The 18380-nt window shown below is 45.0% G+C and overlaps 1 protein-coding gene across 1 annotated transcript in view; it reads right to left on the bottom strand.

Annotated features, from left to right (window-relative positions):
• Nucleotides 1–210: 210 nt before the first annotated feature.
• LOC124620284 (E3 ubiquitin-protein ligase MARCHF2-like) overlaps nt 211–18380 on the bottom strand; it is a 29587-nt gene continuing 11417 nt past the window's right edge. The window contains exons 2-3 of the mRNA XM_047146953.1: nt 14789–14929; nt 211–586 (exon numbers count right to left, since the gene is read on the bottom strand). Coding sequence (XP_047002909.1) covers nt 211–586; nt 14789–14929 — 517 coding nt within the window. The remainder of the gene's footprint in view (nt 587–14788; nt 14930–18380) is intronic.

Raw genomic sequence — 18380 nt, 5'->3', positions numbered from 1 at the left:
GCTCCCCAACCAGCTCGGGGTTTTTACGAGCTAACGCCAAATTTGAACGGAATTTGACACGACATCCCTCAGAAGGACACCCAACGAGTCCCTCCAGGCATACGTGCGTCAGAGGCAGGGTAAATTGTGTGCCACCGGTGGAATAATAACCGCGTGTGGCGGTGTCTGAAAACGGGGGTCTTTATTGACGGAAGGCGCCTCGAGAGGGCGCTAGTCGAGGATGATGCGGACGACGGCGCAGCGGCGCCACCACACGTGCCACGGCACGACGAGGTCGCGGACCAGCAGGCAGACGATGACGAAGTAGCCGAGCAGCACGAGCGCCATGAACGAGGAGATGACGGCGACGGTGTAGGCGCGCGAGATGCCCAGCTTGAGGCCCTCGGCGGCGAAGTACTGCAGCCCCAGCAGGCAGACGGCCACGATGCCCGCCACGACGAACGTGAGCGCCGCCAGCACCAGCAGGTCCTCCATGAGGCTCTGGCGCACGCGCGGGTGGCAGAACCACAGGCGCAGCGAGCGCGCCACGCTGTAGCGCGGGATGCGCGTCACCGGGAACTCGAACAGGCACAGCTCGCAGTAGTTCCTGCGCACGCAACCAAAACAACGCAGCCCGCTAGGTGCGCATGCGTCCGGCCCAGTAGCGCAGGAGGCTAGAGGCTGGCCACCGGCGTCCCTCACAAGACCGATACTGGTCAGCACAAGACCACTAACTTCCCACACTTCATTCTGAAATAGACTTAACTCCACGATACAAAACAATCTCAAACGTCTGGCTATCTTACAAAAGAGTTAAGGGGGGTAGGACGTCAAACGGGCTGACTTGGAGCAGGAGAGGCACCACAGGACATTTTAATTTCCACTGTCTACACTTTTATAAATAAATGCATAAAACTTTGTCAGTATGACCAGGAAGGATTCAGGATTGACTCTCATAGCAGTGGAAGTTCAGAAACACAACAAAATAAATTTTTTTACATGTGAAATTTCATCGTTTTTTCACTTACTACTGGCTGCATTTGTTCCTACAGGTTGCTTTTCATCATAAGTAAGAGAGATTCTTTGATGAATTTTGCACAGCATACAAACCACACTTACAGGTGTCTGAAACTCTAGTATTTATTTAGTGCATGCTGTGCAAAATTCATCAAAGAACCTCTCTTACTTACGAAGAAGAGTGTATCTACAGCAACAAATGCAGCCTGTAGTAAATGAAAAAATGATGAAATTTCACGTGTAAAAAAATTTATTTTGCTTTGGTTTTGAACTTCCACTGCTATGAGAGTGAATCCTGAGTGCTTCCTGGTCATGCCGATATGGTTTTATGGCTTTATTTGTAAAAGTATAAACAGTGGAAATTAAAATGTTCTGTTGTGCCTCTCCTGCTCCAAGTCGGCCCGTTTGACGTCCAACCCCCCTTAATCTGTCAACTACACTCTAAGACAGAAAAAACGACGCACCACAAAGGAATTATCTGAATGGGCCGGAAATCGCTAGGCGTGTTGTGCGAGGGTCGTTCGGTAAGTAATACCCCACATTAAAAAAAAAAAGAAAAGAAAAAAAGGCCATTGATACTCACAGGCCAACGTCGTTGCTGGTGCTTTACATTTAATGTTTTTTCTGTGCGTCGGTAAACTTTCGAACCATTCTGGCAGAGCGGTAGTACAGTGTCAAAATGAAGTTTATATATGACTCACACTACAAGGAGCGTGCTGTTATTGAACTCTTGTGTGCAGAAAAAGTAAACGTGGCGAACATCCATAAACGTTCGCGTGCAGTGTATGGCTATGCTGCAGCTGATAGGAGTACAGTTGGTCGATGGGTGAACAAAGTTACAGTCTCAGGAAATGCAGAAACAGAGCTCCACGATCAGCCACTCTCGAAACCTGCTGTCACAGCCACTGCTCCAGACATGCTGAATCGTGCGGTTGCCACTATTCGTGCCGACCGGCCCATCACAACTCGAGAATTGGCTCTACGATTTCGGTCAGCATTGGAAGTGCGTCTGCGATGATCGAGACTCTCGGATATTCAAAGAGGTGCTCGCCGGCCGCGGTGGCCGAGCGGTTCTAGGCGCTTCAGTCCGGAACTGCGCAACTGCTACTGTCGCAGGTTCGAATCCTGCCTCGGGCATGGATGTGTGTGATGTCCTTAGGTTAGTTAGGTTTAAGTAGTTCTAAGTTCTAGGGGACATATGACCTCAGATGTTAAGTACCATAGTGCTCAGAGCTATCTGAACCATTTGAACCAAACAGGTGCTCACGATGGGTTCCACGAATGCTCACAGTGAACCACAAGATTCAAAGAAACGTCATTTTATGTGAATTGTGGGAGCGATTTGAGGCGGACAGAGAGGCATTTCTGTCGCGGATCGTTACGGGGGACGAAAGCTGGGTGCACCACCTTGCGCCGGAAACAAAAAGGCATCACCCTCATTCATCACAAAACAACAACTTCAAGACAGCCCCCTATGCCGGAAAAGTCATGATCGATGTCTTCTGGGATTCTGAGGGCGTCATTCTCGTGGATGTGATGCCAAGAAGGTCAACTGTCAATTCAGGGGCATACACGAACACTCTGAATAAATTCGAGAACCGTTTCCGACGCGTTCGATCGGACAAGAATCCAGCAGAAATCTTACTCCAGCACGATAATGCACGCCTACACACAAGTCTGAGAACCAGGGAACACATCGCCAAATTGGGTTAGACATCACTGCCTCATCCAACCTACAGTCCAGACCTGGCACCCTCGGACTTCCATCTCTTCGGGGTGCTTAAGGAGTCTCCACGGGGAACTCCCTTTGAAGACGACATGCAGTGCAAACATGGCTATGCCTACAGGACAAGAACTCCTACCAGCAGGAAATACATGCTCTTTCACAACGTTGGCGTACGGCCGTAGAACATGATGGAGACTATGTAAAAAGTAGGAGATGGACAAGACATGTTAATGTATAATGTCACCAAATTCCGACTCTTAACAATAAATACGTTCTGAGAAAAAAAGTGGGGAATTACTTATTGAACGACCCTTGTACATGGACAGACAAACAAATGATTACAATTCCGAAAAAAACTGAATGAGCTATTCAAGAGAAAGAGGTTCACAAACTGAGCAAGTCAATAACGCGCTGGTACACCTCTGGCCCTGATGCAAACAGTTATTCGGCTTGCCACTGATTAATAGATTGCTGGATGTCTTCCTGAGTTATATCGTGCCAAATTCTGTTAACTTGGCGCGTTATAATGTCAAAATCCCCAGATGGTTGGGTTACCGTGGCCAAAGTCCACCAAACTGTCTCAGATGGACAGAGATCCATCAACTTTGCTGGCGAAGGCAGGGATTGTCAAGCACGAAGACAGGCAATAGAATCTCTCGCCATATGCAGGCGAGCACTATCTTGTTGAAATATAAGCTCAGGATGGGTTGCCACGAAGGGCAACAAAACGGGTCGCAGAATACCGTCGACGAACCACTGTGCTGCGTGGGTGCCGCGGATGACAACCATAGGGATCCCGCGATGAAAATAAATGGCACCGAACACGACCACTCCCAGTTGTCGGGCCATACGGGTTGCCACAGTCGGGCTGCACCGACTGCCATTGACCTCTGTACACCAACAAGACCGTTTGCAGTAGTTTTGGACACATTTGACCTACAGTCTCACTGACTAAGGTATAATTGCCTTCAGTGAGGAGAGCCACTCCGAACTGAACCCATATGACCAGCGAACACACGTCTGGAGAGTAGCCAGAGGGCAGAACAGTACCACCCTGACTCTCGATCACCATGAGGCCCAGCAGCCATGTGTGACGGTCTGCCCCATTTCACTTCACAGCAGGACCTCTTTTGTTGTCATTCGCGGCACCCTTACAACACGGCGGTACGTCGACGATACTCTACGCTCTGCTTTGTTGCTCTTCATGCCAAGCCAGTCTAGGCTTAGGTTTCAGCAAAATAATACTCGCCTGCACACAGCGAGAGGTTCTATTGCCAGTCCTCGTGCTTGCCAAAGCCCATCTTGCTCAGCAAGGTGGCCGGACCTCTCCCAAATTGAGAGCGTTTGGAGCGCTCCGGATAGGGCTCTCCAGTCAGCTCGCGATTTTTACCATTTATCGCAACATTTGGGCAGAATTTGGCACTACATCCCTCACAAGGACGCCCAAAAACTCTGTCAACCACTGCGTAGCTGAATAACTGCTGGAATTAGAGTCAGATGTGGAGCAAGACGTTACAGACTTGCTCATTTGGTGAAGTTCTTTCTCTTCAGTAAACTATCTAGTTATCTGAAGTAGTAATTTTTTAGAGTGTATTTGATGTTAATCACTTAAATTGTAGACTCTATATGAAGGGCTTATTTCAATAGTGGTACAAGACCATTTTTGTTCATTTTGAGATTCAGAGTCCTAAAGTCAAATGAGCGCTGAAAAATCTGCAGTTCAGATGCCATAAATATTCAAGCATGTGGCTTCATCCTAGAGATGAACCTTTCTTTCTGTTTGTTTGGATCATTAATTTCAGAAGCATTGTATGCAGAAAAGTGGAGATAATGGACTTGAATCACTGTTGAAATAAGCCCTTCATATATAAGTACAGGCGTACGAGTAATACATTCTAACAGGTTTTTTAATTCTAAAAACAATTATACTCGATATCAGAAACCATTTACATTTTTCTGAAAAAATTAGTTTCTATCCTACGCTACTCGTATATGTGTCTAAAATTATGCAATTTTTTGCGTATGTTCATTGGTATACGTTGACACCGCCAACAATAATTCTTGCAAACAGAGTGAGTAGAAGAAAAAAGTAGTCGAATTAAGTCGGGTGATGCTCAGGGAATTAGATTGGGAAATGAGACACTTAAAGTAGTAAAGGAGTGTTGCTATTTGGGAGCAAAATAACTGATGATGGTTGAAGTACAGACGATATGAAATGTAGACTGGCAATGGCAAGGAAAGCGTTTCTGAAGAAAAGAATTTTGTTAACATCGAGTATAGATTTAAGTGTCAGGAAGTCGTTTCTGAAAGTATTTGTATGGAGCGTAGCCATGTATGGAAGTGAAACATGGACGATAAATAGTTTAGACAAGAAGAGAATAGAAGCTTTCGAAATGTGGTGCTACAGAAGAATGCTGAAGATTAGATGGGTAGATCACAAAACTAATGAGGAGGTATTGAACAGAATTGGGGAGAAGAGACGTTTGTGGCACAACTTGACTAGAAGAAGGGGTCGGTTGGTAGAACATGTTCTAAGGCATCAAGGGATCACAAATTTAGCATTGGAGGATAGTGTGGAGAGTAAAAATCGTAGATGGAGACCAAGAGATTAATACACTAAGCAGATTCAGAAGGATGTAGGTTGCAGTGAGTACTGGGAGATGAAGAAGCTTGCACAGGATAGGGCTGCATCAAACAAGTCTCAGGACTGAAGACCACAACAACAGAAAAAAGTAATAAATTAAAGCCCCAAGCTTGATGCCGAAGTTCTACTTCATTAACTGCGAAAAGTAGTAAATCTGCTTTCCATGTGTCGTCCAAGATTCGTCGAGCTATTTCACTTGGTGCCGGCCGGTGTGGCCGAGCGGTTCTAGGCGCTTCAGTGTCGAACCGCGCGACCGCTACGATCGCAGGTTCGAATGCTGCCTCGGGCATGGATGTGTTTGATGTCCTTAGGTTAGTTAGGTTTAAGTAGTTCTGAGTTCTAAGGGACTGATGACCTAAGATGTTAAGTCCCATACTGCTCAGAGCGATTTGAACCATTTTATCTTACTTGGCAGTAACACATCGCGTGGAAGTCATGTCCGTCCTTAAGTTTTGCACGCCAATGTATCTACCGGAAAGAAAATGAATCGATAACGAAGAAACCTCTTTAGCTATAGTGGACACCCAGATAGACATTAAGAAGTTTAAAAGAAGGAAGACTTACGAATCGCCGAAATATCAGCACTTCCACCTAAGCAGAAGCGACACTACGTTTCTCTTGTACAGCACAGATTTAAAAAAAAATGGAGAGAGAGATCTCATAAACAACGACACCACCAAAAGAAATTAAACTGAAAACAGGCACCAGGAAATGATGTCATAGCAGCTATTACCATTACAGCACTGGTCAAAACGTACAAGTGTCGCAAATTCCTTTTGACCCAGTCAGAAAATCGGATCACAAAAATATGCTTGACTTCAGTATTCGTCCAGAGGGAGAAAAGTTGTCAACTACTGTGACGGCGTAGTGGCGTCTCTACGAACTAGTCACGAATAGTCGTAGGTGTAGCACCTGCTGCGTAAAATGTATGAATTGAATGAGACTTGATGAGGGTGTCAGCCGGCCGAAGTGGCCGTGCGGTTAAAGGCGCTGCAGTCTGGAACCGCAAGACCGCTACGGTCGCAGGTTCGAATCCTGCCTCGGGCATGGATGTTTGTGATGTCCTTAGGTTAGTTAGGTTTAACTAGTTCTAAGTTCTAGGGGACTAATGACCTCAGCAGTTGAGTCCCATAGTGCTCAGAGCCATTTTTGAGGGTGTCCTTCCGTAACAGAAGTGCAACAAATTTGGTTAACCGTGAGAGATGTTACGTTACGTGTCTGGGTGCAAGGCGTAGGTTTTTTTTTTTCGAATTCTTTAGCGATTGCTGAGAAGATGGTTAGGTTGGAACATAAGCGCACAACTTAAATTTATTTGCAGACGCAGCTCTATATCATGCCATAGACATTTACTTTTCATTAAGTGACTGTGTATCTTTCTACAGATAACACCATCATGACGTTTATCGAACGCTGTTCTGTTGCTGGCGTGGGTTATTTATTCCGACATCTTAGGTAATCAGTCAACACGTCTCTTTGCCAACTGCCACGCTGTATTTAGTGTAGTTTTGGTAAAATATAATCTTTGCGTAAAATATGACACGTTTTATAACTTACAATAGCAGATATACTTCGAGCCTACATTTCAGTACAGTATTTCAAGTCTTTTAGTCAGTCCCGAACATCTGTAGGGTCAACAAGAATTTTTTATGCTAATCGTCGACTTTGTACCTCCACGTACAATAGCGACTGTTAACCGTCCGTTGCCATGGGTAAAGGAATCATTTATGTCGATGCTGAAGTTCAGTCTGCAACCACAGAAAACTGCGGGTCCATCCAATAGAGAATGTGCAGCGACAGATTTGATAGTATTCTGTTTCTTGTCGGCGGCAGATGTTGTCATTTCAACGTCTTCAATTGTTTTATATATTGTCTGTCTTGCACGACGACGGTATCTTCTGTAAGGCGCTGCCAAGATGCCTTACAGAAGATACCGTCGTCGTGCAAGACAGACAATATATAAAACAATTGAAGACGTTGAAATGACAACATCTGCCGCCGACAAGAAACAGAATACTATCAAATCTGTCGCTGCACATTCTCTATTGGATGGACCCGCAGTTTTCTGTGGTTGCAGACTGAACTTCAGCATCGACATAAATGATTCCTTTACCCATGGCAACGGATGGTTAACAGTCGCTATTGTACGTGGAGGTACAGGCGTACCGAATGTATCCGGACTGGAAAGCTTCGTCGATCGTGACATCATAGCTTATCGAACATATCATGTGACAGAAAATGCAAATAAAGACTTCGGCAAATCAACATATATGTCACCCTCACCCTTCTCCTTGTATACACGTAGTAGACGTAAGATATCTGTTAATGAAACTGTATTTATATGGATCAAAGGTAAAGGTACCCGTGAATATGTTAAATTTGTGGGCGATTGTACAATGTATTTTCACAAATAAAGTGATCTGTAGCGTAGCTTAAAAACGGACAAGGGTACATCTAGAATCTGTCGACATAGAGTATGCAACAGCATGTTACATCAGCTCTAATACCGTCTCTTCTTTTCCGGAGGCAGTGATAATACTTAGGTCGATTTATCAGCCTTTTTTTTCTTTACGGTAAATTGTTTTTAAAATATCTACTGTTTATTGAGAACCTCACTACAGCTGTGGTGCTTTTTTAAATTTCCTATGGTATTCGATACGTTTCCTTTCCAAAAAATAGTTAAAATTCTTCTCATGACAACCATTTGTCACCTTTTCGATTTATTACTGGTAGTTACATACATTGCATATCGTAGTATCTATTTCCCAGGAACTTCGCTCACTGGAAGAGGAGTCAAAGTAAGTGAACACGTTCCTCGGCTCGTCCGTAGAAAGTTCGGAGAAAGTTGCGATCAATGTTTTTGGGGTACTTTATGCGCCGTTGAGCGAGCGACTAGCGTAATAGACGCTGTGGCACAGTGGATAGCGTGCTGAATTCACACATCTGCGCACTGTTTTGGAAACCAAGCTGTTACGTGTATTTTAGATTTTCATTTACCTATCCATGATCGCAGAAGAAATTAATCAGAAAATTATTTGAAATTGTTACTGGTATAATTCCTGAAGCATATCTTGATTCGTTATCAATTGTAAGCGATCCACTATGGGTGGCTGGCCAAGAAATGATTGCCAACGAGTGAAATCTTAAGCAAAGTTAACGGCGTTCGTTTCCCGGATGAGATTCATACGAATATATGTCACTGTGGAAAAGCTGCCTTCGCGTGATGCTCGAAGTGTTTGGAATTTCTGTGTCTCGAATATTGCACGATCGGTATGATCCAAGGCAATGTACCGAATCTGTCTGCAGTACAGACGTAAGAATAAAGTATAAGAATTACTATGAGAATTGATATGAGAACGAAATATAAGAATACGTGAATTTAAAATGATCGTAACTCTCGAAAATACCATAAACACACATATTAGATAATAAATGCATGACACTTATTGTGAAACCTAGTTGTAATATTGCAACTAATATAACATCCTTGTATCCCCTAACGTGATAAGAAACATTCCTATAGTAAGCGTCTTCGGGTAGATAGATGAAAAAAATAAAATAACTGAAAGCAATAATCGGGTTTCGAACACGAGGCGCAAAAGAAAAAAATAATAAATAAAAAATATAACAAAAAAGCACAACGCTATCCTTTGCGCCACTATTTCCACTGCTATTATTGTGCGCTAAAAGGTCTCTAAGTAGTGTCTAAAATTATGACCTTCGTTTTGTCAGAAATGTTCGAGTGTCGACGAATAATCCGACGCACGTGTTCGCTTATTTTCACTCCTGTTCCATTGAGCGAAGTTTTTGAGAAACTGGGATATGGCACTTGCCGTGTTCCCCCCGTAGGTACAGACAGCATTATATTCGGAACTGCGAGTCGCTGTTTTCTCTTGATCTGCGTAGGTAAAGCGTATTTTTCGTTACTAGCTTTTACTTATTTACTATAAATATATGTTTTCAGTTCGTGCTGCGTATCGAAATCCCAACTACAGCTCTAGTGCTCCATTTTATGATACTCCATACGACCAATTAAAAAAAAAAGTTTCTCTTATTTATATATGATTGAGGTAATGGTCCGAGTTGATGTTGGCTCCCCTGCGTACCTGCATATTGTGGATCTCTTTCTGTACTGGGTACGGGATTTTCACATGGTCGACTTGGAACCCACCTAACTGCTGGACTGATGAGTGCCAGCATTGGTGGGACGTCGACTGCGAGAATGCACTCGTCACTAGGAAAGTTGCATACCAGGAATACAGCAACAAAAAATCCCCAGAAAATTTACAGGCTTTCAACGAAACACGAAAAACAACCACAAAAATTATCAGACAAGCCGAGAGAAAATTCATGAAAGAACAGTTGGACTCTATAAAGGACAACTTCTGTAACTACAACACAAGAGAGTTCTACAGGTCGTTTGCAGGGCAAATCCGAGGACACACACATTACCGAACCTCTGTTTCAGGAAAAGTGATGGAAAATTGGCACTGACGAATATCGATATCTCCAAGGTGCTGGCACCTTTCTCAGAGCTTCTGAATTGCCCAGAACTCACAGAGAGATTCATAGAGGAAGAACCGACAGAGAAGCACACAGACTCACTATCCCCCACACAAGATCAGGTCCACAGACACATCCTCTAACTCAAAAACAACAGAACATCTGGTAAAGACGGTATAGTGGCCGTACTACTAAAATAAAAAATAAATAAAAAAAGCACTCCGTCTTCAGGCCACAAGTGGCCCATCGCGACCACCCGACCGCCGTGTCATCCTCAGTTGAGGATACGGATAGAAGGGGCATGTGGTCAGCACACTGCTCTCCCGGTCGTTATGATGGTTTTCCTTGAGCCGAGCCGCTACTATTCGGTCGAGTAGCTCCTCAGTTGGCATCACGAGGCTGAGTGCACCACGAAAACTGGCAACAGCGCATGGCAGCCCGGATGGTCACCCATCCAAAGCCCGACAGCGCTTAACTTCGGTGATCTGACGGGAACCGGTGTATCCACTGCGGTAAGGCCGTTGCCGAACTACTAAAAATCTCGGACCAAATTCACTTAGAGAACTCACACAGATTATAAGAGACATCTGGACACCATAAAAGCTGCCATACGACTGGAAATGCTCCCTGATTCATCCATTACATAAAAAAAGGCGACCGCACAGACGTAAACAACTACAGGGGCTTTTCCTTACTACAAGTCACACACAAGAGCCTTTCAGCATGCCTACTGAAATGGACACAGGACCAGCTGGAACACAAGATGGGCGAGTACCAGGCGTGCTTCCAACCTGGTCGCTCCTGCGCAGAACAAGTCTTCAATTTGAAAACTACGCCGAAAATCAAAGTCCTCAGACATACGCTAGTCATATGCACTTTCGTTGACTTTAAGAAAGCGTATGACTCTGATGACAGCCAGTCATTGTTCAATTTATCTGGACAAGAAGACACTGCGACTGATCAAACAGACAGTGACAGACACGACGTCAAAAGTGAAGTTTAGGGGAGAAATGTCTGAACTCTTTGAGATCAGGACAGGCGTGCGTCAATGTGATGGTCTCTCACCACTCCTTTTCAACCTAGCGTTGGACAAAGTTATTAAGCAATCGGAGAAAGAGATGAAATTACAAGGATACTGGAAGCCAGTGCGACTAGGACGACCCAAGAATAAACTATAGGTTGGCTGTCTGGCCTTCGCGGACGACCTGGTACTACTTGCAGATAACGAAACCACAGCAATCAAGCAGGTAGAGGTACTCAAAGAGTGCGCAGAAAAAGTAGGGCTACAGTTCTCCTTCCAAAAAACAGAGTTCTTCTGCACGAAATTCAACATCCTGAATTTAAACACAAAATATGGCAAGATCAACAGAATGGCACATTTTAAGGTTAATTCCAAGAATGATTGCCTATCGAAGTCGAGGGGTCCAAACTTTACATATCGAGCGTGCGATCGTAAATCGATCATGCGACTCTGTTGGCGGGCGTTCTGATCAATTATTTGTGATCTTCATTTTTATCTGTTTGGCATCGTTTCCTTAGTTGCTCTAAGTTACATACCTCCGCGAATTATTCGCGAGTTTCTAGGAAAACCCAAACGATTTATGTCGTTAGTGTGTTGGATGTCTGGTGTACTTGAAGTTCCTTTGGCGGATTCTCTCACATGGAAAAATCCAATTCCATGTTTACCCAGCGTAGAAAATTGTTCGACTTTTTGTCGCAAATATGGAGTACTAGCAGACGAGGAAAGAGGGGACTGTGCAGACTGTGGTGGTGCGAAGTGTGTGAAACTTCGTAAGAACAGTTCGATGCTGAAATACCGTTACACTTCCATTGCGTACAGTGCGGAAAAGAACGAATTTCAGGAAGAACGCATGGTTGGACTCATCCAAATTATACATCCAGACCACCGTAATGGACTTTCACATGATGACAACACCGACGACGAGTAAGTTAAGTAGTCTCCTTTGCAGTGACAAGTATTTTTGTAACGCTTTTCTTTTGTCGTTACAGTGGGGATCAACGTAGACATACTCATAACGCGCGCCATCACAGTCGCATGATCGATCTACGATCGTACGCTCGACATGTATCGTTTGGACTCCTCGACTTCGATAGGCAATCATTCTTGGAAATTACCCATTTTAAATACCTAGGGGAAGTGCTGGAACCGACAGGAAGGGAGAAAATCACGCAGAACACCGGGTTACTGAAGAAGAAGAGAGCCTTATACAAAACACAGGGTAACTGCAACAAAAAATGTCTGTCCGCCTCCATCAAGATTCGTCACTAGAGTACTGTAATCAAACCTGAGGTGCTATACGCCTGCGAGACACTAACGTTACACGCCAAGGGCGACCTAGAGAAGATCCTCAGAGAGGAAAGAAAAATTTTCAGGAAAATTATTCGACTAAAACTCACAGACGAAGGACACAGACTTCACTCCAGAGACACCGCAGAGAAGTTGTCCAAGGACATCAGAATAGGGCAACTAAAATTCTACGGCCCTATCAGTAGACTCCCACAGACTAGACTGACCTAGAGAATACTCAGATACTTAAGAGACTCAAAACCACTACACCTTAGATGGCACAGGTCAAAACTGAGCTGGAAAAAGCACAGGCAGATTCAGCGGACATCACAGACAAAAGCGTCTGTAGACACAAAATACACAAGTGGAAAGTAACGTCAGAGAAGACAGCACCTAAAGCCCAGAGACCAAAGTGAACCGAAGAAAGGAAAAGGGCCTTTAAGCGAGCGAATGAAGGAGTACTAGAAGAGCAAGTAGTCATTAACGCTTCGCGTGGTCTGATAAAGGCCTGTAACGTGTGTAATAATATTATATGTCACGTTCCTTGTAGTGGCCATTTTCGCAGCAGCTGTTTACAAATTGCAGTTGTTTAAAAAAATCCCTTTTTTGCATGCTGCGCATCGAAATTTTTATTTATGCACCCAGACGCGGTTCGACTTTTTAGAAGGTTATCTTCAGTGGGTGTCCTGAAATATTACATCATTTGTCCATTTTTACACATAGGCTATATTTTCACATCTAGGTTACAGGTTTAAAAACAGTTCCTTAACGTCTTTTTATGAAATGTAAAGGTAGCTACAGGTAACTTCTAATTCACTGCATATAAGCAAACTGATTTTTCTCATCTGGCAACCAGGTGGACATCTTACAGGTCACTTTCAGTTCACTGTTGACATTACACATCACTGTAACTGCCATCTTTTTAATAGAGAGTTTCATTTGTTGTTGTAAGTGTTACCAACAAGCTCAGTTTTCTACATTCAACTGTTTTGTGAATGTGTGTGTATGTGTGTGTGTGTGTGTGTGTGTGTGTGTGTGTGTGTGTATTAGAGAGGGAGAGCTATTTCTTATTTTTTATAACAAAATAAAAATTATTTATTTCATTTTTATTACTATTTTACACACCTGATTCCTCTCATAAGTATACACAGGAAAATACAATAATAATAATAATAATAATTATTATTATTATTATTATTATTATCATTTATTTATTCTCAAAAATAGTAATAATAATAATTATTTTTAAGAATAAATAAATGAATAGAAATAGTAATAAAAATAAAATAAATAATTATTTTATTATAAAAAATAAGAAATTGCTCTCCCTCTCTAATACACACACACACACACACACACACACACATTCACGAAACAGTTGAATCCAGCACTTCCAACAACAAATGAAACTCTCTATTAAAAAGATGGCAGTTACAGTGATGTGTAATGTCAACAGTGAACTGAAAGTGACCTGTAAGATGTCCACCTGGTTGCCAGATGAGAAAAATCAGTTTGCTTGTATGCAATGAATTAGAAGTTACCTGTACGTACCTGCACACTTCATAAAACACCGTCAGGGAACTGTTTTTAAATATATAACCTAGCTGTGAACCCATTAGCTATGTGTAAAAAAGGACAAATCGTGTAATATTTCAGGACACCCCCCGAAGATGCCTTCTAAAAAAGGCGAAGCGCGTCTGGGTGCATAAATAAAAACAAAAATTTCGATGTGCAGCATGCAAAAACAGGCATTTTCTTTGAAACAACTACAGTTTGTCATATATGTGATTGGTCGTAATAGTTGTAATTACAACTACTTTTCCCCCGATATCATAACTTCTCAAAATCAAAATTATTTGTGTTATTTATCGTGGTGTCACCGCCAGACACCACACTTGCTAGGTGGTAGCATTTAAATCGGCCGCGGTCCGTTAGTATACGTCGGACCCGCGTGTCGCCACTATCAATGATTGCAGACCGAGCGCCGCCACACGGCAGGTCTAGCTTAGAGAGACTCCCTAGCACTCGCCCCAGTTGTACAGCCGACTTTGCTAGCGATGGTTCACTGATAACAGATGCTCTCATTTGCAGAGACGACAGTTTAGCATAGCCTTCAGCTACGTCATTTGCTACGACCTAGCAAGGCGCCATATTCAGTTACTATGTCTTCTGAACCGATAATATTGTGACTCATGTACCGTCAGAGCGACATTCATCATTAATGGATTAAAGTATGAAACTAATTATGTCCGCTTTCTGAATTCCCATTCCTTGTCATGTTCCAGACTCCACGTCAGTATAGTTCTTCCCTCCTTACGGCAGCCAGCGTGAGCTAAAACGCGTGCATTTCGGCCTCCTCTAGTAACACGGTGTTGGCTCTTCAGCCAACACAACATTTATGTTTCAAAATATCGTCAACAATATGACGTTTTAGTAGCCATGTCCCTCACATCGTTTGTCCCGCGTTAACTACGCCAGTGACGAAAGCCGACAGCTACTACCGGAAACGTCCTCCCTGTCCGATGTGCTGTAATTTCGCAAGCACCACGCGGTCCGACAGCGTCCACCGGCTGATAGCAAACACCTGTGGCAGGGGCTGGCGACGCGAGCCTACCTGGAGTGCTGGCTGAGCCACCGCTCGAGACAGGAGAGGTGCACCATGCCCATGGAGCCGCGGCACTTGCACGGCGACACCAGAGGCTCCCCGTTGTCGCCCATGAGGCAGATGCGGCAGCTGCGGGACAGCTCGCCGCTGCTGCAGGTCAGCGCCGGCGCGCCGCGACTCGCGTCCTCCGCCTCCGCCGCCCCCGGCGCCGGCACCTCCGCCTCCGCCCCCAGCGCCGGCGCCGCCCCCGGCTCCTCCTCCGCCGGCGGCTGCTGCTGCTGCTCCTCCTCCGTCACGTCCGCCCTCTCCGGCAGCGACAGCATCACTCCACCCTTCCACCTCACTCTACTCCAATTTCGAATTTTCCGAGAGGAGATGCGCTTCGTTGTTTACTTGCAAGTACTCCAGACCGCGGCAATTTTTATTCCCATTCACTTCCTTATTACGATTTCAATTTCCAACCCCGATTCCGTGGATTTCGCTAATATCATTCCGAAAAGGTGAATTCGTCTGCTTCGAGTCGCAGATGTAACCGTCGCTCTTTATTCCGTGCTGGTCGGGCAGAGACAAAGATAATTTTGCAATCGGTTAGTAATCTCCGTGCGACTTCTGTGGCTATTTCCCGCTTTCGGTTAAGAGACATTACGTTTTCAGGTTTGTAGCGGGGCAACCGATATTATGTTTTCGTACTACAGTTTGACACCAAGGAATCCGTTTAGTGTCGAGGCAGTGGACATACATTATTCTTCCTCTACTGCATATTCGCAGCTTTGATAAATTGTAGAAATGATATCACGTAACATGGTAATTTCCAAGAATGATTGCCTGTCGAACGCGTGGGCTCCTAACGATATATATCGAACGTGCCACTCGATGTCGACCTCACGACACTGATGGCGCTAGTTATGGATATTGACTAGAGCAACGACAAGAGACGAACGTTTATTAACTTATAGTTAATAACAAATGAAAGAACGAGCAATTCTTTTTCTCATAACCTAGGTACACTTTTGCTATGTCAGTCAGAGATAGCAGGACAATATCAGTAGGGTCAATTTTTCCAGGCAACCTCAAGTTGTAGAAATATAGATATCAGAACAGATATAACTTTCCACACTGCATAAACGAGGAATTAAATTTCGTCATGTGATGCTCTCGGCACTCGAAACTGCAACACTTTCGCTTATTGCTATTCACACCGGAAACGATAAAATATGTCCCCCTGGCAACGCACTACATATTTACCATAATTCGCGCCACCAGAATCATCGAGTGGCACGTTCGATATATATCGTTAGGAGCCCACGCGTTCGATAGGCAATCATTCTTGGAAATTACCGACATTACGTTTTCAGGTTTGTAGCGGGGCAACCGATATTATGTTTTCGTACAACAGTTTGACACCAAGGAGTCAGTTTAGTGTCGAGCCAGCGGACATACATTATTCTTCCTAGACTGCATATTCGCAGCTTTGATATATTGTAGAAATGACATCATGTAACATCGCAAGCTGCTGTCTGATTTCTTCTTTAATGCGCACCGATTTTCTATCAGACAACATTATCTAGCAAAGCATTTTATTCACAGCAACAGTTACATATAAACCTAAAAAAACGCAATTTCAAAAACATCCATGCATCTCCCCCTGCATGACCTATGCGCACCGATTTTCGATCAGACACCATTATCTAGCAAAGCTTTTTATTCACAGCAACAGTTACATACAAACCTAAAAATACGCAATTTCAAAAACATCCATGCATCTACCCCTGCATGACCAAACTTTATTTATAAGTGTATTTTCCTCAATGAATTCTTTTACGTGTTTAAGTAACTCTTGTTGTCAATAGAAATTGTGCTGGATACTGATGCTTGATGGGAACTGGTCGCACTTTAAAGAATAAATTAAACGGCAACTTACAGTGTTACAAGACGTCATTTCTGCACTAACACCTACATTAGACCACCGCTAGCACCAGTGTCACAGGTCAGGCATTGTACCTAAATAACATGTAGCTCTACTTGTACTCCACAAACCAAGCAGAGGAGGACAGTCCGCAGCTCGTGGTCGTGCGGTAGCGTTCTCGCTTCCCACGCCCGGGTTCCCGGGTTCGATTCCCGGCGGGGTCAGGGATTTTCTCTGCCTCGTGATGACTGGCTGTTGTGTGATGTCCTTAAGTTAGTTAGGTTTAAGTAGTTCTAAGTTCTAGGGGACTGATGACCATATACACTCCTGGAAATGGAAAAAAGAACACATTGACACCGGTGTGTCAGACCCACCATACTTGCTCCGGACACTGCGAGAGGGCTGTACAAGCAATGATCACACCCACGGCACAGCGGACACACCAGGAACCGCGGTGTTGGCCGTCGAATGGCGCTAGCTGCGCAGCATCTGTGCACCGCCGCCGTCAGTGTCAGCCAGTTTGCCGTGGCATACGGAGCTCCATCGCAGTCTTTAACACTGGCAGCATGCCGCGACAGCGTGGACGTGAACCGTATGTGCAGTTGACGGACTTTGAGCGAGGGTGTATAGTGGGCATGCGGGAGGCCGGGTGGACGTACCGCCGAATTGCTCAACACGTGGGGCGTGAGGTCTCCACAGTAGATCGATGTTGTCGCCAGTGGTCGGCGGAAGGTGCACGTGCCCGTCGACCTGGGACCGGACCGCAGCGACGCACGGATGCACGCCAAGACCGTAGGATCCTACGCAGTGCCGTAGGGGACCGCACCGCCACTTCCCAGCAAATTAGGGACACTGTTGCTCCTGGGGTATCGGCGAGGACCATTCGCAAACGTCTCCATGAAGCTGGGCTACGGTCCCGCACACCGTTAGGCCGTCTTCCGCTCACGCCCCAACATCGTGCAGCCCGCCTCCAGTGGTGTCGCGACAGGCGTGAATGGAGGGACGAATGGAGACGTGTCGTCTTCAGAGATGAGAGTCGCTTCTGCCTTGGTGCCAATGATGGTCGTATGCGTGTTTGGCGCCATGCAGGTGAGCGCCACAATCAGGACTGCATACGACCGAGGCACACAGGGCCAACACCCGGCATCATGGTGCAGGCGAGTATTATTTTGCTGAAACCTAAGCCTAGACTGGCTTGGCATGAAGAGCAACAAAGCAGAGCGTAGAGTATCGTCGACGTACCGCCGTGTTGTAAGGGTGCCGCGAAGTTATGTGCTGTCAGGCATGGCTAGCCCTTGGATGGGTGACCATCCGGTCTGCCGAGCGCTGTTCGCAAGCGGGGTGCACTCAGCCCTTGTGAGGCGAATTGAGGCGCTACTTGACTGAGAAGTAACGACTCCGGTCATGAAAAGTGACAACGGCCGGGAGAGCGGTGTGCCTACCGCACTCCCCTCCACATACGCATCCAGCGAAGCCTAAAGGTTGAGGATGACTCGGGGATCGGTCAGTACAGTGGGGTCTTCAGAGACTTGTTCGGATGGGGATTAGTTTTTAGTTTAGAGCCTATGTAATCGTTCCGTTTTAAGTCTCTACAAAGCGTTACAGCCATGTATTTGTTTGAACTTCTTGCTTAGGCTATGGTCAACAGGATGCACAATTTTTTTAAAAAAATGCATAATATTGTGCTCTCTGTAA

The sequence above is a fragment of the Schistocerca americana genome, chromosome 6 (assembly GCF_021461395.2).
Source record: "Schistocerca americana isolate TAMUIC-IGC-003095 chromosome 6, iqSchAmer2.1, whole genome shotgun sequence".
Lineage (NCBI taxonomy): Eukaryota > Metazoa > Arthropoda > Insecta > Orthoptera > Acrididae > Schistocerca > Schistocerca americana.
The sequence above is the reverse complement of the archived record's forward strand: the minus strand, read 5'-3'. Positions and strand labels throughout refer to the sequence as shown.